General features: G+C 40.3%; 1 protein-coding gene across 1 annotated transcript in view; it reads right to left on the bottom strand.

Annotated features, from left to right (window-relative positions):
* The window catches only part of LOC122733870 (lysine-specific demethylase 2A-like), a 120,869-nt gene extending 100,137 nt beyond the window's left edge, over window positions 1–20,732 (bottom strand). The window contains exons 1-3 of the mRNA XM_043974596.1: window positions 20,564–20,732; window positions 19,598–19,816; window positions 19,429–19,484 (exon numbers count right to left, since the gene is read on the bottom strand). Coding sequence (XP_043830531.1) covers window positions 19,429–19,484; window positions 19,598–19,816; window positions 20,564–20,732 — 444 coding nt within the window. The remainder of the gene's footprint in view (window positions 1–19,428; window positions 19,485–19,597; window positions 19,817–20,563) is intronic.
* Window positions 20,733–21,744: the final 1,012 nt, after the last annotated feature.

Here is a 21,744-nt window from a genome sequence, read left to right as displayed (position 1 = left end):
GTACATGATTTAGACATAAAAGGGGATACCATAGGTAAATTAGAAAAGGAAGGAATGGTTTGCCTCTCAGATTTATGGAAAGGAGAACAGTTTATGACCAACCAAGAGATAGAGAATATTATGAAATGCAAAATGGATGATTTTGATTACATTAAATTAAAAAGGTTTTGTACAAACAGAAGCAAGGCATCCAAAATTAGAAGGGAGGCAGCAAGATGGGAAATAATTTTTATAGCCAGTGTTTCTGACAAAGGCCTCATTTCTAAAATATATCAGGAACTAAATTAAATTTATAAGAATCCAAGTCATTCCCCAATTGAGAAATGGTCAAAGGATATGAAGGCAGTTTTCTGATGAAAAATTCAAAGCTATCTATTGCCATATGAAAAATGCTCTAAATCACTATTGATTAGAGAGATGCAAATTAAAACAACCCTGAGGTACCACCTGACACCTATCAGATTGGCTAATATGACAAAAAAAGAAAATAATAAATGTTGGAGAAGCTGTGGAAAAATTGGAACACTAATGCATTCATTGTTGGTGGAGCTGTGAACTGATCCAACCATTCTGGAGAGCAATTTGCAATTATGCCCAAAGGGCTATAAAGCTGTGCATACCTTTTGACCCAGGAATACCACTTTGGGGTCTTTTTTTTCCCAAAGAGATTATAAAAAAGGGAAAAGGACCCACATGTATAAAATTATTTACAGCTGCTCTTTTTGTGGTGGCAAGGAATTAGAAATTGAGGGGTTGCCCATCCATTGGGGAATGGCTGAACAAGTTGTGGTAGATGAATGTAATGGAATGCTATTGTGCTGTAAGAAATGATGAACAAGCAGATTTCAAAGAAACCTGGTGGGATTTACATGAACTGATGCTGATTGAAGTGAGCAGAACCAGGAGAACATTGTAGACAGTATCAAGAACATTGTGTGTTGATCAACTGTGATGGACTTGACACTTCTCAGCAATACCATTGTATTGTGTCCAAGATAGTTCCAAAGGACTCATGATGGAAAATGCTCTCCAAATCCAGGAAAAAAAGAACTAATGAATCTAGATGTAGATTGAACCATACTATCTCTATTTTTTTTTTGTTTTTCTTTTGTGAGGTTTATCCTTTTTGCTCTGATTCTTCTTGCACAGCATGACTAATGCACAAATCTGTTTAATGGGATTATACATATATAACCTATATCGGATTGCTTGCTATCTTGGGCAGGGGGGAAGGAAGGAGGGAGAAAAAATTGAAACTAGAAATCTTATACAAACAAATGCTGCAAACTATCTCTACATGTAACTTGAAAATAATAAAATTATTTTATGGAAAAAAAGAAAAAAAGAAGGCATACATGCATGGGGAAATCCAGGAGACATAAGCGGAAAGCATGGTGGAAAGCATTAAGATGAGGATCAGTGGAGGTAGAGAGTCATCCCGAGCCACAAAAATTTCAGGGTCAAGTCCTGACTGTGACATATAGCTGTCTGAACACAGACAAATTGGTGAACCTCTTAACTCCCTAGGCAACTGGAAAACTCTAAGTATCTCTGAAAGGAGTCTCCACAATGGGAGTTCCCTATTTACATCAAATCATAGGTCTGAACCTAATCAATTACACCTTGTAATTTGGGGGTTTTGGGGGGGACAGGGCAATGAGGGTTAAGTGACTTGCCCAGGGTCACACAGCAAGTAAGTGTCAAGTGTCTAAGGCTGGATTTGAATTCAGGTCCTCCTGAATCCAGGCCTAGTGCTTTATCCAAATCCTTGTAATTTTTGCTGGGAAAAAAATCAATGGAGTAAGAAACAGGAACTGAAGTGATTCTGCCACTTTAATTTACTACACAAAGGAGAAAGAGATGAGGGGTTTGGAAAACAGATCTGGAGTCTGGCACAAAAGAATAATATACTAGTAATGGAGCACTTCAAGTATCCAGACATTTACTGGAGCACTCTTTTCAGCCAAAAGCAGATCCAGTCATCTTTTCGTGAATGCATTAGATGAATTAAGAACTTGTAAGATAGCCAGATTCAAGGAATATTTATGAATGGTGCAATATCAGGGTGGCAGGAGGTCTCCAGTGGAGTAGGCCAGAGGTCTATGCTACTTAAGATCTTTACCAATGCCTTAGATAAAGTCAGATTGCATGCACATCGAAGCTACAGATGACACAAAGTAAGGAAAGATAGCTAATATACTAGATGACAGAGGGAAGGTCTCAAAAAAATCGACAAGTTAGAATATTGGCCCAAATCTCATAAGATGAAATTGAATAAAGATAAATGTAAAGTGTTAAAATTGGCTACAAAAGATCAACTTTATAAGTACCAGATAGGGGAGATAAGGTTAGACAGCAATTTGTCTGAAAAAGATCTAGGGGTTTTAGTGGACTCCAAGAAACCTCAATATGAGCCAGCAGTGTGATGTGGCAGCCAAAAAACTTAATGTAACCTTGGGCTGCATTAAGAAAGGCAAAGCTTCAAGGAACCTCATCTGGAGTACTGTGTTCAGCTCTGGGGCACCATAGTTTAAGAACAAGGATACGCTTGAGAGTATCTAACTAGGTTGGTGAAGGGCCTTGAGTTCATGACATAGATTAACTGAAAGAACTGAACACGGTCAGCCTAAAGGAGCCCAATTGGGCACATGCTAGCTGGGTTCCAATACTTTAATGGTCGTGATACAGAAGATTAATTCCATTTGTTCTGTCTGGTCCTAGAAGGCAGAACCAGGAGCAATGGGATCAGCTTGGGCTGGATGTCAGGAGAAATTTCCTCACAACAAGAGTTGGCCAAAGTAGAATGGGCTTGTGGGTTCTCTTTCTCTGGAGCTCTTCCAGTGGAGGCTGGCTTTGGTACAGTAAAGTGAGAATTCTTTCCATCTACATTTGGGGCAAGATGGCAGCTGAGACCCTTTCAAGAGATTTTATGAAATGTAGGCTCCAATATGCCATATAGGTCATTTTTCCAATCCTTCCACTTATTTTGAGGGGCCATTCTCTTTGACTATATACGTTTCTTTTTCCCTCAGAACCCCCTTCAGGGAGTGAGAAAAATGATCCAATTAATCCACATTCATTTATTCATTTAACAAAAACTTACTGAGCACTGTGGTGAGTACTGTGGAGTTTACAAAGATGAATGAAACCTAACCCTTTTCCTAGGGACGCACTGGATATGAAAATGCAACATAAGTATTCCCCATTTCGTTGGGAGTTTTCACTGGTTCCATGAGCCTTCAGTGTTTAATTAGACTAAGGCATTAATTACTCCATGTATTCAAAAGAAATCCTAAGCTGAAAACAATTTATAAATGATTTAAAGGTAGGATTCTGAAGACAGGCAGGATAGTCTAATGGAAAGAGGTGTGGACTTCAACTCAAACTGTCACTAGCTCTGCCTTATGGGCCAAGCACATAGGAACAAGAGGTTTGGGTTAGAAATGAAGGCCCTTCCAGAGGAGGAGCACAATGCTGGAAGGATCCTATACTGGAAGAATCCCTGGGGTTGCCAAAGTCAAGCTGCCATACAAGCCCCAGACCAGCAGCCTCCAACCCTGGCCAGGCAAAGCTTTCCAGGCTCCCTCCAGGGAGCTTCCTAAGCGTTGAGTCAGAATGCTTCCCTCAAGGGTCCAGAATCAAGCTCTTTGTAATTGAATGTAATTCTCAAGATGGACAGCTGGTCCCCAGACCTTTCATGAGGAAAATCTCACACAACTCCAGAGAGGCTGGGAATCTTTGCCTTATAGCACTTTAAAAAAAATATCCATTTCTAAAAACTAATTAAGTCTAGCTGACTAATTGAGATCAACTGATGATCCTGAAGGGAAGTGCACTGTTTGGTGTTCAGAAGCTACAACATTAGAAAAACAAATGCCAGAACCTCAGAGAGGCTCTGAGTGACTGGAGGGGATCTGGGAGCAGGGTGCTAGGAACCCCACTTGCGTGTGAGTGTCCAAAGTGAGGAAGAATTCAGACTTCACTACTCAAGGCACTTTTCCCTCATATCCAATCCAAATCAGTCCCACTTCTCCCCCTCCCGCCCCGCCCCCTCAGCCCTCTGAGGCCAAGCAGATGATTCTTAACCCCTTCTTCTCCTAAAAGTCACTGAAGTTACCCATTGGGTCCTTTCTATGTCTTCTCTCCCCCAGGCTAAATGTCCCTCCTCACCAGTCCTTCAATCAATAATCTTTGTACAGTATGACAATGCGATCCTTCCACTTCCAGGCTGCCATCCTCTGGATGGTCTCCAGTTTATCAATGTCCTTCCCCAAATGTTCAGATCAGAACCGTTCAGACGTAAGCAGGTCTATGGTCTGCCTAGACGTGGATCCTGTAACTCTCTGAAAGCAGCCTAAGGGCTCTGGAGAAGTACACATAATGAGCTTGTAGGCCAATGAGACACCTTTGGGTAGTTGAACTGCCTAGTCATGTCTCCCCAATTATACTCATACGGTTGATTTTTAGCCCTAAACACAAGATTTTATATTTATCTCTATTATTTTTTATTATAAACGTAATAACTATCAACAAAACAAATAAGCAAAGAGACATGAAACCCTTAGCATTTAACAAGGTAGAAATGACTCCATAGTTAACAGAAAAACAATTAACAACAAACTTTGTCGTTAATGCTTTTGTTCTATACGGCCTTCCAGATCTGTCTGATGCTCTACTATGTCTGGTTTTTATTCCATTAAACTGAATTTCTTTAGACTCAGCCCACTACTCTTACCTGTTCATATTTTGGTGATCCTGCCTCTCATCCAATGTTTTAGCTATCCCGTCCAGCTTTCTGTCACACCTGACAATGGAAGAACATGACTTCTATGCTTTAAATCAAGTCACCGATTTTTTAAAAGAGAGGAAAAAAAACAAAGGTTAACCACCAAAGAGAAGCACACACTTCTAGGGCATTCCACTAAAGACTTCCTTCCACACTGTCATCAAGCCATTAATGACAATTCGTTGGGTTCTGCTGTTCAACCAATTCCTAATCAATAAACCTGGACTATTTCTTAGCCTACATCTTTCTATCCTTTCCAGAAGAACAACATGAGAGACTTTGTCATGGGCTCTGCTGAAATCGAAGTAAGGCGTTTCCTGATATAGCCATCTGAACCCTGGCAAAACAACAACAACAACAACTGAAATAAGGCTTGTCTGGCACCAATTGTCCCTGATTCTATCATAGAGTGGCCCACAGAGGCCCACACCAAGTTGGAAGTTGAATCAGTACAAGCTAGGAGGGAAGAAGAACTAGGATCAGAAGCCAGGCTCCTCAGGAGGGGTCCAGAAGACACTATAGGCCCAGAAGGCAAAAAGGTCCCATTTCAGATGGGCAGGTAGAGCTGGAAAGATGTGGAAAGATCAGAGAGGTCAAAGCAGGAAAGTGCAATCCAACAGGGTCCAGAATCCAGGAGGTCACAGAGTTGGAAAGGGTGGAAGCAAAGTGCTTTTCTCCCTGCCTTCATCTATAGTCCCTGTTGTGTGGAGTCAGGCAGGGGCTCATGGGTGTGTGTCTGCTGCTAGAAGGAGAAGCAGAACCCTGAGGATACAGCTTGCTCCTGAGTAAGGCAGGGGAAAAGGACTAGGCCTTTGAGGAGATTCTTACAGAACTCTTTGAAGAATTTTCGATGCATTGACAGAGATGCTCCAGGCAAGATAGTACCTGGTCCAGGACTTTGAAAAGACCCATATGTGAGACATCCAAATATATATCACCAAAGAAATCATAAACTATATTAAATGACTCTATGAAATGCAAGGTGGGCCATGCTACCATGATACTGTTGGCAAATGTTTACACCATTAATGAATTGTGAGAACACTGTTCTGGTATGCAATAGGAAGCCCTGCTCGGCTCTTGAGGAAGAGGAATTCTTGGGACAGTAAGATGGCAATGCTGTCCTTTTAATCTTTTAGGGCCTGTGCAATATGAGTTATCTGACATTTCAAAAGATTTTGCTGCTTAACAATTTCAGCAAGAAAGCTCAATGCCTGCAGAAATTTAGCCAGAGTCATCCAGAATGGGATGCCATGAAACATCATTACCTACACATTTATACACTCAGAGCACGGCTTTAGGTTACCACAAAGTACAGCGAGTGTGCTCTTTACTGAACAACAGAGAGGGGACCAGGGCAACTTCTTCAACCTGCCTTTGTTGACCTTAACAAAGCTGTAGAGCCCATCAGTAGAGCTGGGTTCTGGAAGGAAATAAGCAACTATAAAAGCCCTGAGTAGCTACTACCACAGAAGTATGATCAGTTGGGTTCGGGTCCAAGTGGAAAGAATACTGAGAGTGAAACAGATCCTGTCTCATTTAATCTACATCATATCTACAGCTGCGCTCAGTACAAACTTAAGGATAGAGGTGAGTATATTAAAATGTGATTCTAATTCTTTGCAAAAATCAACATCCCATGTTAGAGGGAATGTGGGAAAGCTGGGAGGCTCATCTACTGTTGGTGGAGTTGTGAAAAGATCCAACCATTCTGAAGAGCAATTTGGAACTATACCACAAAGGGCTATAGAACTGTGCATACCCTTTGATCCAGCAATACCACTGCTAGGTTTATACCCTAAAGACATCCCCCAAAAGAGAAAAAGACCTATTTGTACAAATATATTTCTAGAACCTCTTTTTGTGGTGGTTAAGAAATGGAAATCAAAGGAATGTCCAACCATTGGGAAATGGCTAAACAAACTGTGGTATATGATTGTGATCCATCATATTGCTGTGAAATGACAAGCAGGATTATTTCAGAAAGGCCTGGAAAGACATGTATGAAATGATGTATTCTGAAGTGAGCAGAACCAAGAGAACATTGTGCACAGGGACAGCAATATTGTTTGGTGAAGAACTGTGTATAACTTGACTATTCACAAATAATACAACAAGGTGGGGTGGAGCCAAGATGACCTAGAGAAGCCAGCAAGTTGTCAGAGATCTCCCTCTGCTCCCTCAAAAAGAACAGTAAAACAAGCCTCTAAACAGATTCTAAAACTAAAGAACCTACAAAAATACAGAGAGATACAATCTTCCAACCTGAGATAATTTAGAAGACTTCAGGAAACGTTGGTCTCACTCAGGCAAAAAGGGAGCACAGCGCACCAAAGCAAAGCTCAGTGTGGAAGGGGTCGGAGCAACTCAGCAGGAAGCTCTAGGCCACAGCCAAGCAACTAAGGCCCCTTGATCCTGACTCAGCAAGCTGGTGGCTCAGCAGGCCAGTGGTGAGATCCACCAGCACCAGCTGAGAGGGCAGGCTGCCAGATAGAAGGCCACCCACAGGACAGGCACGATCAGATCTGGTCACCCCAGTGTGCCGGGAGCAAGCGCAGAGAGCAAGTCCACAATGGTGAGCAATACACAAGCCATAGAGGCCTCAGAGTAGAAAGCCAGTGACACACCCCCTATTCTACAGCACAAGAAGTTTGAAACAGTGACCCTGGGGCCCCAGGAGCAGATCTCAACTTAAAAAAAAAAAAATAAGCTGCAATATGAGTAAGAAACAAAAAAGAGCTCTTACCATTGAGAGCTTCTGTGTCAACGGGTAAGAGCTAAACACAAACTTAGATGAAGACAATACACTCAAATTGCCAACATGTGAAGCCTCAAGAGGGAAGATGAATTGGTCTCAAGACCAAGAAGCCTTCTTGGAAGAGCTTAAAAAGGATCTTAAAAATCAACTGACAGGGGCAGTTAGGTGGCACAGTAGATAGAGCACCAGCCCTGGAGTCAGGAGGATCTGGGTTCAAATTCGGCCTCAGACACTTGAGTACTAGCTGGGTAACCTTGGGCAAGTCACTTAACCCCAATTGCCTCAGCATAAAAAATAAAAAATAATAATAATAAAAATCAACTAAGGGGGCAGCTAGGTAGCGCAGTGGACAGAGCATCAACCCTGGAGTCAGGAGTACCTGAGTTCAAAGCCAGCCTCAGACAGTTAACACTTACTAGCTATGTGACCCTGGGCAAGTTGCTTAACCCCAATTGCCTCACTAAAAAAAAAATCAACTGAAGAAAAAATGGGGAGAGAGATGAAAGCAACACAAGAAAATTAAGAAACAAGAATCAGCAGCTTGGAAAAGGAAGCACAAAGAATGACTAAAGAAAACAATTCCTTAAAAATTGCATTTGGCCAAATGGAAAAGGAGGTGCATAATCTCACTGAAGAAAACAATGCCTTAAAAATTCAAATTGGACAACTGGAAGCTAATGACTACATGCAACACCAGGAGTCAGTCCAACAGAATCAAAAGAATGAAAAAATAGAAGAAAATGTGAAATACCTCATTGGAAAGACAACTGACCTTGAAAATAGATCCAGGAGAGAAAATTTGAGATTAGTTGGACTGCCTGAAAGCCATGATCATAAAAAAAGTCTAAACACCATATTCCAGGAAATTATCAAGGAGAACTGCCCTGATATTATAGAATCAGAAGATAAAATCATCACTGAAAGAATCCACCAATCATCTCCTGAAAGAGACCCCGAAAAGGAAAACTCCAAGGAATATTGTAGCCAAATTCTAGAATTATCAGGTGAAGGAGAAAATACTCCAAGCAGCCAGAAAGAAGCAGTTTAAATATCATGGAGGCACAATAAGGATTGCACAGCCTTGGCAGATTCAACATTAAAGGATTGCAAGGATTGGAACACAATATTCCAGGAAGGTAAGGGAGCTTGGATTGCAGCCAAGAATCTATTCTGCAGAAAAACTGATCATTCTCTTTCAGGGGAAAAGAGGGGAATTCAATGAAATAGGGGACTTTCAAAGTTTCCTGATGAAAAGACTAGAACTGAATAGAAACTTTGATCTTAACATACAAGACTCAAGAGAAGATTTAAAAAGTAAATGGAGAGAAAAAAGTTATTCAATAAGGTTAAACTGTTTACATCCCTACATGGGAAAATAATACTTATAACTCTTGAGAACTGTATTTGGGTAGACATAAGGATTATACAAAGAGGGTATAAATATAAACTGTCATTGATGTGATGATATAAAGAAAATTAAGGGGTTAAAAAAGTAGTTTATGGGGAGAAAAGGAAAGCGGAGGTGGAATGGGGTTAATTACATCATACAAAGAGGTGCAAAAAACCTATTACAATAGAGGGAAAGAAAGGAGGGATGAACAGTGTTTCAACCTTACTCTCTTTATATTTAATTCAAAGAGTATTGGAATAACATATATGTTCATTTGGATAAAGAAATTTAGCTTATTCTACAGGGAAGTAAAAGGGTAAGGAAAAAAGGGAGCCTGATAGAAGGGAAGGCAAAAGCAGGGGAGAAAAGGGTAAAGAAAAGGGAGGGGGGCTGATAAAAGGGAGGGCACATTGGGGGAGGCAGGAGTAAGAAGCAAAACATTGGTGAGGTGGAATAGGGTGAAAGAAGGGGGAAAAAGTACAAAGGAGATAAATAGGATGGAGGGAAATAGACAGTTAATAATAACTGTGAATGTAAAAGGGATGAACTCAGCCATAAAATGGAAGAAAATAGTAGAGTAGATTAAAAACCAGAATCCTACAATATGCTGTTTACAAGAAACACATTTGAAACAGAGAGATACACAGAGTAAAGGTAAAAGGCTGGAGCAGAATATATTATGCTTCAGCTGAAGTAAAATAAGCAGGGGTAGCAATCCTTATCTCAGACAAAGAAAAGGCAAAAATAGATATAATTAAAAGAGATAAGGAAGGAAACTACATCTTGCTAAAAGGTACCATAGATAATGAAGTAATATCAATACTAAACATGTATGTGCCAAGTGGTATATAACATCCAAATTCTTACAGAAGTTAAATAAGCTACAAGAAGAAATAGCACAACTATACAAGTGGGGGATCTGAATCTTCCCCTCTCAGAATTAGATAAATCTAGTCACAAAATAAATAATAAAGAAGTTAAAGAGGTGAATAGAATGTTAGATATGATAGATGTCTGGAAAAAAATTGAATGGGGATAGAATGGAATATACCTTTTTCTAAGTAAGTAGTACATGACACATATTCAAATACTGACTATGTATCAGAGCACAAAAACCTCATAGTCAAATGTAGAAAGGCAGAAATAATAAATACATCCTTCTCATATAATGATGCAATAAAAATTACATGTAATAAAGAGCCATGGAAAGGTAGACTGAAAATTAATTGGAAACTAAATAATCTCATTCAAAAGAATAAGTGGGTCAAACAACAAATCATAGAAACAATAATTTCATCCAAGAGAATGACAATAAGTAGACAACATACCAAAACTCATGGGAAATTTTATGTCTTTAAATGCTTAAATAAAAAAGAGAAAGAGATCAATGAATTGGTCATGCAACTTAAAAAGCTTGAAAAAGAACAAATTAAAAATCCCCAATTAAATAGTAAATTACAAATCCTGAAAATTAAAAGAGAAAGTTTAAAAACTGAAAGCAAGAAAATTATATAATTAAGCAATAAAACCAAGAACTGGTTTTATGAAAAACAAACACAATAAAATAGATAAACCATTGGTTAATTTGATTAAAATAAAATAAATAAGAAAACCAAATTACCAGTATCAAAAATAAAAGGAGTGATTTCACCACCAAAGAAATGGCAATTAAAGCAACCATTAGGAACTATTTTGCCCAACAGTATGCCAATAAATTTGACAATCTAAATGAAATGGATGAATATTGACAAAAATACAAATTGCCCAGCTTAACTGAAGAGGAAATAAAATCCTTAAATAAGCCCATATTAGAAAAAGAAATTGAGCAAGCCATTGATGAACTCCCTAAGAAAAAAAAATCTCCAGGGCAGATGGGCTTACAAGTGAATTCTACCAAACATTTAAAGAACAATTAATTCCAATATTATACAAATTATTTGGAAAAATAGGTCAAGAAGTGCTACCAAATTCCTTTTATGACACAAATATGGTGTTGATACCAAAACCAGGCCAAGCCAAAACAGAGAAAGAAAATTATAGACCAATTTCCCTAATGAATATTGATGCAAAAATTTTAAATAAGATATTAGCAAGGAGATTACAGCAAGTGATCACCAGGATAATACACTATGGCCAGGTGGGATTTATACCAGGAATGCAGGACTGGTTCAACATTAGGAAAACTATCAGTAAAATCAACCACATCAATAAGAAAACTAAGCAAAATCATGATTATCTCAATAGATGCAGAGAAAGCTTTTGACAAAATACAGCACCAGTTCCTAATAAAAACACTAGAGAGCATAGGAATATGTGGGGCTTTCCTTAAAATAATAAGCAGTATCTACCTAAAACCATCAGCAAGCATTATATGTGATGGAGATAAGTTAGAGGCCTTCCCAATAAGATCAGGGGTGAAACAGGGATGTCCATTATCACCTCTATCATTTCATATTGTACTAGAAATGTTAGCTTTAGGAATCAGAGAAGAAAAAGGAATTAAAGGGATTAGAATAGGCAAGGAGGAAACAAAACTATCAGTCTTTGCAGATGATATGATGGTATACTTAGAGAATCCTAAAGAATCAACTAAAAAACTGCTTGAAACAATGAAAAACTTTAGCAAAGTTGCAGGATATAAAATAAATCCACATAAATTATCAGCATTTCTATACATGACCAACAAAGTCCAGCAGCAAGAGACAGAGAAATTCCATTTAAAGTAACGGTAGATAATATAAAATACTTAGGAGTCTACTTGCCAAGACAAACCCAGGAACTCTATGCACACAATTACAAAACACTTTTCACACAAATCAAATCAGATCTAAATAACTGGAAAAATATTAACTGCTCATGGATAGGCCAAGCTAATATAATAAAAATGACAATTCTACCTAAATTAATTTACTTATTCAGTGCCATAACAATCAGACTACCTAAAAGTATTTTATAGAGCTAGAAAAAAATAATAACAAAATTCATCTGGAAAAACAAAAGGTCAAGAATATCAACGGAAATAATGAAAAAATGCACAGGAAGGTGGGCTAGCTGTACTAAATCTGAAACTTTACTATAAAGCAACAGTCATCAGAACAATTTGGTACTGGCTAAGGAATAAAGTGGAGGATCAATGGAATAGGCTAAGCATAGGAGACACAGTAGTCAATGACACTAGTAATGTACTGTTTGATAAATCCAAAGACTCCAGCTTCTGGGATAGGAACTCAGTATTTGACAAAAACTCCTGGAAAAACTGGAAGAGTATGGTAGAAACTAGGCATAGACCAACATCTTACACCTTATACTAAAATAAGGCCAAAATGGGTATATGATTTAGACATAAAAGGGGATACCATAGGTAAATTAGGAGAGGAAGGAATAGTTTACCTCTCAGATCTTTGGAAAGGAGAACAGTTTATGACCAAACAAAAGATAGAGAATATTATGAAATGCAAAATGGATGATTTTGATTACATTAAATTAAAAATGTTTTGTACAAACAGAAGCAATGCATCCAAAATTAGAAGGGAGGCAGAAATCTGGGAAATTATTTTTATGGCCAGTGTTTCTGACAAAGGCCTCATTTCTAAAATATATAGAGAACTAAATTAAATTTATAAGAATCCAAGTCATTCCCCAATTGAGAAATAGTCAAAGCATATGAACAGGTAATTTTCTGATGAAGTAATCAAAGATATCCATTGCTGTATGAAAAAATACTCTAAATCACTATTGATTAGAGAAATGCAAATTAAAACAACTCTGAGGTACCATCTGACACCTATCAGATTGGCTAATATGACAAAAACGGAAAATAATAAATGTTTGAGAAGCTGTGGACAAATTGGAACACTAATGCATTGTTGGTGGAGCTGTGAACTGATCCAACCACTCTGGAGATCAATTTGCAATTATGCCCAAAGGGCTATAAAGTTATGCATGCCCTTTGACCCAGAAATACCACTATTAAGTCTTTTTTCCCAAAGAGATCATAAAAAAGGGAAAAGCACCCACATGTACAAAAATATTTATAGCTGCTCTTTTTGGGGAATGGCTGAACAAGTTGTGGTAGATGAAAGGAAGGACTTGCATGAACTGATAATGAGTGAGATGAGCAGAACCAGGAGAACATTGTACACAGTATCATCAACATTATGTGTTGATCAACTGTGATAGACTTTATTCTTCTCAGAAGTACAACGGTACAGTACAAGTTCCAAAGGACTCATCATGGAAAATGCTCTCCAAAAGAAAAAAAAAAACTGTGCAATATGGGGTGCAGATTGAACCATACTATTTCTTTTGTTTTGGGTGCTGTTTTTTTCTTTTTTAAGGTTTTTCCTTTTTGCTCTGATTCTTCTTTCACAGCAAGACTAATGCGGAAATATGTTTAATGTGATTATACATATATAACCTATATTTTAGGTTATATATACTTGCTGTCTTGGGGAGGGGCGTAGGAGGGGAGAGAGGGAGAAAAATTTTAAACTAGAATCTTATAAAAACCAATGTTGAAAACTATTTCTACATGTAACTGGAAATAATAAAATACTTTTATATTAAAAAAAAATAATACAACGATCCAAGACAATCCCAAAGGACTATTGATCAAACATACTATCCCCCACCAAAGAAAGTACTGACACTGATGGAACAGAGTAAAGCATGCTATTTTTGCACTTTCAGCTTTTTTTATTTTAATCAAGTTTTCTTGTATAAAATAAACAAATATGGTAATGTTTTACATAATCATACATGTATAACCCATATCTGATTGTTTGCCATCTCAGGGAGAGGGGAGAGGAGGGAGGGAAAGAGGGATAAAAATTGGAACCCAAAACTATAAATAAAAATGTTTATTATTTTAAAAAAAGAAAAGAAATAAATCAACATCCCACGTCCAAGAAGCAATGTGTACAAACTTTGGTGTAACACCTTGTGAAAGAATGAGACTCCCAAGGCACAGGAGCCCTGGCATATTATGTCACCTACACATGCAGAAAATCAGTATTTACTTATTCAAGAGGCAGGGCAACAGACTATGTCATTCCTTCCTGCCATCCTTAGGCCCTGGCTGTGCCTATGTCAGAATCTGGAAGAAAAAGAAGGCTATTCTATTCTGACCCCTTAACACCCTACCAAAATGCCTACAACCTCCTCTCATTTATTTTCTTTCTTTTTTTTTTTTTTTTAGTGAGGCAATTGGGGTTAAGTGACTTGCCCAGGGTCACAGAGCTAGTAAGTGTTAAGTGTCTGAGGCTGGATTTGAACTCAAGTCCCCCTGGATCCAGGGCTGGTGTTTCATCTACTGTGCCACCTAACTGCCCCAATCTCCTCTCATTTTCAAGCTTAGAGAATCTAGCAGGTGATATGCAAATAATCATGGATGAATCCAAGAGTTGGAAAAGTGCTACAGACTGAAAAGACAGTAAAAAAATATGAGTTTGTCTATCAGAGTTATAACAAGGAATCCTTACCTTGACCACTATAGCGCATCACCAATACACACACACACACACACACACACACACACACACACACACACGAAATGAATAAGAATTGTCATTAGCATCATCTTGGTCTTTTTCTTTTCTTTTCTCTTCTTTTTTGGTGGGGCAATGAGGGTTAAGTGACTTGCCCAGGGTCACACAGCTAGTGTCAAGTGTCTGAGGTCAAATTTGAACTCAGGTCCTCCTGAATCCAGGGCCGGTGCTTTATCCACTGCGTCACCTAGCTGCCCCTAGCATCATCTTTTAATATCAGTAGTAATATCTGTATTTAACCTTTGTTTCATACAGGCATCTACCCCAAGAAAAACAAAAGGAAAAATGAAGGTCTCATGTTTCACACAACATTCTTGGCAAGACTTTTTTTTTTTTTTTTTGCGGGGCAATGGGAGTTAAGTGACTTGCCCAGGGTCACATAGCTAGTAAGTGTCAAGTGTCTGAGGCCGGATTTGAACTCAGGAACTCCTGAATCCAGGGCCGGTGCTTTATCTACTGCTCCACCTAGCTGCCCCATCACTTTTTGAGATAGCAGAAAACTGGAAACCAATTTGGTACCCATTGATTGGGAAATGAATGAACATATTGTATGTAAATGTAATGGAATACTTCTGTGCTGTAAGAAATAAGGAACATGAAGAAATCAGAGAAGCACAGGGAGGCTCCTAGGAGGTGATGCAGTAAAGGAAGTAAAACTGGGGGAAAAAGTGGACACAATCACTAGGATAATGCAAATGCAAACAAGAGGAAGAAGCAGCTGAATTCTGAATAAACACCAGTATTGGTCCTGGGAGACTGTCTGTGTGAGCAAAATTAGATGAGTCGCATGCGGGCCTTGGGGGTTGTGAGGGAAAGTTGCTTTACAAGGGTGTGGAGATAGTGGGCACTATAGGAAGGAGGTGAAAGCTGGGTGCCCACCTTGTGCTCTAAGCCCTGAGATGGTGGACAGCTCTGTGTCAGTGTCCTCCCCCAGAGCAATATCAACATTTGCAAAGTAGCAAGGAAAGAAGGAAAGGCATGCTGAGATAGATAAATGGCTTCCTTCTTGGGCCTCTAGTCATCTGCGAATTGGAAATGAGTTGGGGTTGAAAATGGAGGATTGGAGGGGCAGCTAGGTGGTGCAGTGGATAAAGCACCGGCCCTGGATTCAGGAGGACATGAGTTCAAATCCAGCCTCAAACACTTGCCACTTACTAGCTGTGTGACCTTGGGCAAGTTACTTAACCCCATTTGCCTCACAAAGAAAGAAAGAAAGAAAGAAAGAAAGAAAGAAAGAAAGAAAGAAAGAAAGAAAGAAAGAAAGAAAGAAAGAAAGAAAGAAAGAAAGAGGAGGATTGGGAATAGGGCATAAAGCTGAACCAGAGCAGGGATGTGATTTAGATCAATGTGAGTAGGAAGGGGTCCTTAACAAAGGAAGGGCAGGCAGTTACAGTTCCGTTCTAAAAATCCCGATTTTGCTAAGCTGAAATTCAGGCTGATTCAGCTGCTATCATTTCACAGCCCCACACAAAGTGCTCTTCCAGGAGCAGATCCATTCTAAGTAGAGTCTCCAGTTCCAAACTATAAGTTCCAATGTCTGAGGCAGCACGGCAGAGTGCTAGGTTTGGAGTCAGGAAGGTGAGTTCAAATCCTGCCTCAGGCATTCACTAATTATGTGAACCTTGGGAAAAGTCATTTAACCTCTCTGGGATACAGTTTCCTCATGTGTGAATTAAGGGGGTTAGATCAATGGCCTTCAAGTTTACTTTCAGATTTATTATGATTCCAAAATAAGGTATCAGGGTTGGCTGGCATGGTCCATAGGATTTCAAGGCTCCCTTGTCTGTGTATGTATGTGTATATATGTGTGTGTGTGTGTGTGTGTGTGTGTGTGTGTGTGTGTGTGTGTGTGTGTAAAATGAACCAGAGAAGGAAATGACAAAGCACTTTAGTATCATTGTCAAGAAAACCCCAAATGGAGTCACAAAAGGTGGGGCACGACTGAAAACAACTGAACAGAAACAACTAAGAAGATGCACTACATACCAAGGTAAATTATAATCTGTCATGGAATGTTTAAGCTTTCATCATTCTTTTTTTTTTTTTTTTTGCTCGGGGTAATGGGGGTTAAGTGACTTGCCCAGGGTCACACAGCTAGTGTCAAGTGTCTGAGGCCGGATTTGAACTCAGGTCCTCCTGAATCCAGGGCCGGTGCTTTATCCACTGCGCCACCTAGCCGCCCCCTGCTTTCATCATTCTTAGGCCCTACATCATTTAATACAGTTGATTATTGACGAGTTAATCCAACAAGGTGACAGGAACCTTCCCTTATCCAAAGGAGTCCATGCATCAGAACTCAAGTAGTTGCTTTAATAGGAGACTATTTGTATGGCATTTTTCAAGCACTGCCAGGTATTGCTATCTTATTCAGACAAAGATCAACTAGCTGTAAATATGCCAGGGCGGGCATCACGTAAGAGTAGGAAAGCCAAGAGCATTAGATTTGGAATCAGAGAACTTGGGTTCAAATCCCAGCTCTGCAACTGCCTCCCTGACTCTGAACAAGTCACAAGGACTCTGGACCTCAGTTACCCTGTCTGTAAAACAAAGGGATTCGATTAGATAACCTCTAAAATCCCTTCTAATTCTAAATGCTACATATAAGACATCTCTAATTCCTTACTGTAGTACCTAGCTAAGTGTTCAATAAATACTTGAATAAATGAACTATCAAGAAAGATTCGGGGGGGGGGGGCTAGGTGGTGCAGTGGATAGAGCACCGGCCCTGGATTCAGGAGTACCTGAGTTCAAATCCAGCCTCAGGCACTTAACACTTACTAGCTGTGTGACCCTGGGCAAGTCACTTAACCCCAATTGCCTCATTAAAAAAAAAATTTTAAAAAAAAAGAAGGATTCAGGGAGCAGCTAGGTGGCACAGTAGATAAAGCACCAACCCTGGATTCAGGAGGAGCTGAGTTCAAATCCTGCCCCACACTTTACACTTACTAGCTGTGTGACCCTGGGCAATTCACTTAACCCTCATAGCCCAACAACAAATCAAAACCAAACAAACAAATAAATGAATAAATAGATAAGCAGATAAATAAATAAATAAATGACTAAATAAAAAACAAACGAATGAATGAATAAATAAACAGATAAATAAATGAATGAATGACTAAAGAAATAAACAATTAAACAAACAAATAAGTAAAGAAAAAAAGATTCATTGCCTACTCTGAGAATTTATATTCTAAGAGACATACTGACAAACAAATTGATTTTTTTCCCCTATAGCATAGAGGATAGTTATTGGTATTCCTCTTCTTGAATATCTTCTCTCCCTTCTCCTTATCACATAAGGCATGTGCAAACTGTTATTCAAACCAAGTCTCCCTTTTCAAATGTCACACCCAAGGGACACCACTCACTAGTGAGTGTTCCCTTCAAAGGAAACAACTGTGAAACAACTTATTTCTGGATTGTGCTAGTTATGCTCATGCCATATTCTCCTTCCTCTACTCACATTCTCCTCATTTGACCTCTGATTCCTGGTTTGTATCTAGGATGATTTTTTTAGATCATTGACTGCACCCATTAAAAGCTTCCTGGTTGGGAGACACCTGTCTCCTGGGTGATTCTCCCTGTGGCCTCACAGTATTTTAATAAAACTTAGGAAACTGAAAAAAAAAAAGCTTCCTGGTCCCTACTTATAATAGTGGGTTATGACCCTGACATCAGCTGACAGACCAACAACACAATTTACATGCTCTATCAACCCACATCTCAAAATGCCCCGTTTACCAGCATTTCCAGCAGGTCCAACCTTAATGGAACAGTCTTAGCTCAGTTGTCAGTCACCCATTACTGGATTGGAACATGTACATGTATATGTATGTATATGTGTATATGTGTGTGTGTATATGTATGGGTATCTGTATGTATATGTATATGTGCATGTGTGTATGTGTGTGTATATGTATGGGTATCTGTATGTATATGTATATGTGCATGTGTGTATGTGTGTGTATGTGTATGTGTATGTGTATGTGTGTATGTGTATGTATATGTGTATGTGTATGTGTATGTATTTTTTTTTGGTAAGGCAATTGGGGTTAAGTGACTTGCCCAGGGTCACACGGCTAGTAAGTGTTAAGTGTCTGAGGCTGGATTTGAACTCAGGTCCTCCTGAATCCAGGGCCGGTGCTCTATCCACTGCACCACCTAGCTGCCCATGGATTATATTTCTGCAGGCATCTGTTTGTTAATAATCCCATCAGTATGATGTAATCTTCTTTACTTCTGGATGAGTCATAATCACCAAGTCCTCATTAGAAACATGAAAAATATCTTTTCATTAAGAACAATAACCATAAAGTTCCTTTGGTGTTCATCTTGATGTAATAGGTAGTTCCAAAGGAATTATGGACTGGGGGGCTCAGTTCATAATGCTCAGTTTTCTAAGGGGTTGCCATATTTGTTGTGCAAAATTTAATGTGGCCTCTCTCTTTCCTGATTATTAAAGGAGAGCAGACACAGAGGTTCTTCTTTTCTTGAAAGTGATTCAAGTGGGGGGCAGCTAGGTGGCGCAGTGAATAAAGCACCAGCCCTGGATTCAGGAGGACCTGAGTTCAAGTCCGGCCTCAGACACTTGATAGTACTAGCCGTGTGATCCTGGACAAATCATTTAACCCTCATTGCCCCACAAAAACAAAAACAAAAACAAAAACAAAAACAAAAACAAAATCACAAAAAACCCCAAAAAACCCCCCCAAAAAAACCAACCAAAAAAAAAAAAGCCCACCCCCCCCCAAAAAAAAACCAACCCTGATATTTTCACTTTGGATCAAGTGCGACCCAGCGTGCTGACGATTATCATCAACCGCATTGTGTCACTTCTTAAGAGCCTAGAAAGAATCCTCTCAAATCTAGGAGCTGGCCATCTTTTTTAAAGTACGACACATGGTTGTGCTTGGGGAAGAACAAACGGCTGGGAGACCAGGGATACCCATGATCCCCTGCGGCCAAGCCCGAAAACCTGCATGTGGGCGAGTGCTTCTAGGCCTGTGGTCCAGAAAGAAAGCCCGGGTTCGAGTCTTCCCTCTGGCACCGCTTGGCCATCCTGGGAACCAGGGCCATCACTCTTAGCCTTCCTAACGGTTAATAATGGCCCCCACCTCCCAGAGTTATAGCACGTGCCAGCTGCCTGGCAAAGCTAACCAAGCGGGCCACGTTTAGGGCGACCGACCGGGAATACAACCTGCCTGAAGAGAGCAGCCTCTCGAGAAGGGAGGGCTGGTCGCCTGCCTCTTCTGGCGCTTCTGGCCCGCCCCTTGGGCCCCTGTGGCCTGTGGGCCTGTCAATCAGTCCCTCAGTCACCTGGAGCACCAGAGACCCTTCAAAGCCACACGCACAAGTGAATTCAAGATGGAGGAGGAGGGAAGACCGTGGAGGGGGCGGGGCCTGCAGGGGAGGTGGGCTTTCCTTCAGCTTCCACTTCTGCTTCCTTCTGGTCACGTTCTCGGTCGGCTATTGGCTGCGAGAACTATCAATCACATGCTCAGGCAGCTAGGTGGCGCAGTGGATAAAGCATCTGTCCTGTATTCAGGAGGATCTCAGTTCAAATGTTACTCAGACACTTGACACTTACTAGCTGTGTGACCCTGGGCAAGTCACTTAACCCCAATTGCCTCAAAAAACAAAACAAAACAAACAACAATGACAGCAAAGATCAGGATAGATTTGGGGGCAGAAAGGTGGCACAGTGGACAAAGCACTGGCCCTGAGGACCCGAGTTCAAATCGGGCCTCAGACACTTGACATTTACTAGCTGTGTGACTTTAGGCAAGTCACTTAACCTTCATTGCCCCACAAAAAATCTATTAAAAAAATCAGATGCTCAGGCCATCGGGGTCACATGGCCAGGACGAAGGCCAAGCGGGGCCAGGGGCAGGAGGCAGCCTGCAGGGTGGCTCCCAGTCAGGCTGCCTCTGCCCACCATCTGCTCTGCCCCACCCCAGCCCACCCTACTGGACCCTCATTTAAAGGAAGTAACCCCTTCCTTGCATGGTGCTAAATGGCCTAGTTCTTACACCATGGCCTAACTGCTGGGGCCCCCCACAAGCACCCACTTCCAGCCTTACCTATCCTGCCCTCTGCCTGTAGCCTAGTGTTGCATAGCCTAGCATGGCATAGCCTCGCGTGGCTTGTCCTCATGTGGCTTTGTCCTGGTGTGGCATGGCCTGATGTGACATAGGAGAAGTGGGCACCATTATTAAAGCTGCATACCTCTTCTGGCAAAGTCCCCTTCATAGTTCTAGTTTTCTTCTGAAAGATTCCTGAGTGATGTATGCCCCAAATAGCTAATTTCCTTATTTCAAGGCTCAGCCTTGATAGCACTACTAGGGCTAAAAGAAGCTTCTCTAACTGGATCCTTTTGAAAAATCTTTCATTTGTCCTTCCTGTAACTCAGGAAGTTAGTTCCTAACATCCAGGAATTGATCTTGGCAGCTGCTGGTTGGACTAATGGCCACCAAATTCCCTTCTGACTGGTTTTGTGATTATAAAACAATTGAGTAAAATAATCATTTCTAGGGGGCAGCTAGGTGACACAGTGGATAAAACACTAGCCCTGGATTCAGGAGGACTTGAGATCAAATCCAGCCTCAGACACTTGATACCTACTAGCTGTGTGACCCTGGGCAAGTCACTTAACCCTCATTGCCCTGCCAAAAATAATTGAATGAATGAATAGATAAATGAACTAAATAATTAATTAACTGATTGATTGATTAATTAATATTAATTAATTAATATATAAATGAAATACTCATTCCCGAAAGGTTATAGGGGCCAATATCAGTTTGGAAGTTGCAGAATATTTTCAGTCAGGCATTGCTTTCTGATGTTCTGCATACATCCTTTGGCAATGCATCTAACTCTGTCAAACTGAAAACAAACAGGGGCTACTTCACAATCCCAGGATGAAGGACACCATCGCTCCAGCCATCACACAGCCTGAGCACTATACCTGGAGTCCCTTCCCCAAGGCTGGTGAATCCATCCCTTCCTCAGTCAACTTCCATACAACATGGGGGCGGGGCGGGAGGGTCCTTAAAACCTGGAGTTTTCGAGCTGAAAAGTAGAGCCCATGGAATGTCAATGGTCCGCTTATAGCAAGGAGCTCTGCCTGTACTCATCCCTGAGACCCTAAACATGCCCACTAGTCTTTGAGGCCACTCTATTCTGGTAGGGTCAGGACTACAGAGACCACAAAAGCACACAGATATTGCCCAGCACCCTCACCCACATACCCACACACCCA

This window comes from Dromiciops gliroides, chromosome X (genome assembly GCF_019393635.1).
Source record: "Dromiciops gliroides isolate mDroGli1 chromosome X, mDroGli1.pri, whole genome shotgun sequence".
NCBI classification, from domain to species: Eukaryota; Metazoa; Chordata; class Mammalia; order Microbiotheria; family Microbiotheriidae; genus Dromiciops; species Dromiciops gliroides.
Note: the sequence above shows the minus strand (reverse complement) of the source record. Positions and strands in the feature narration are given on the sequence as shown.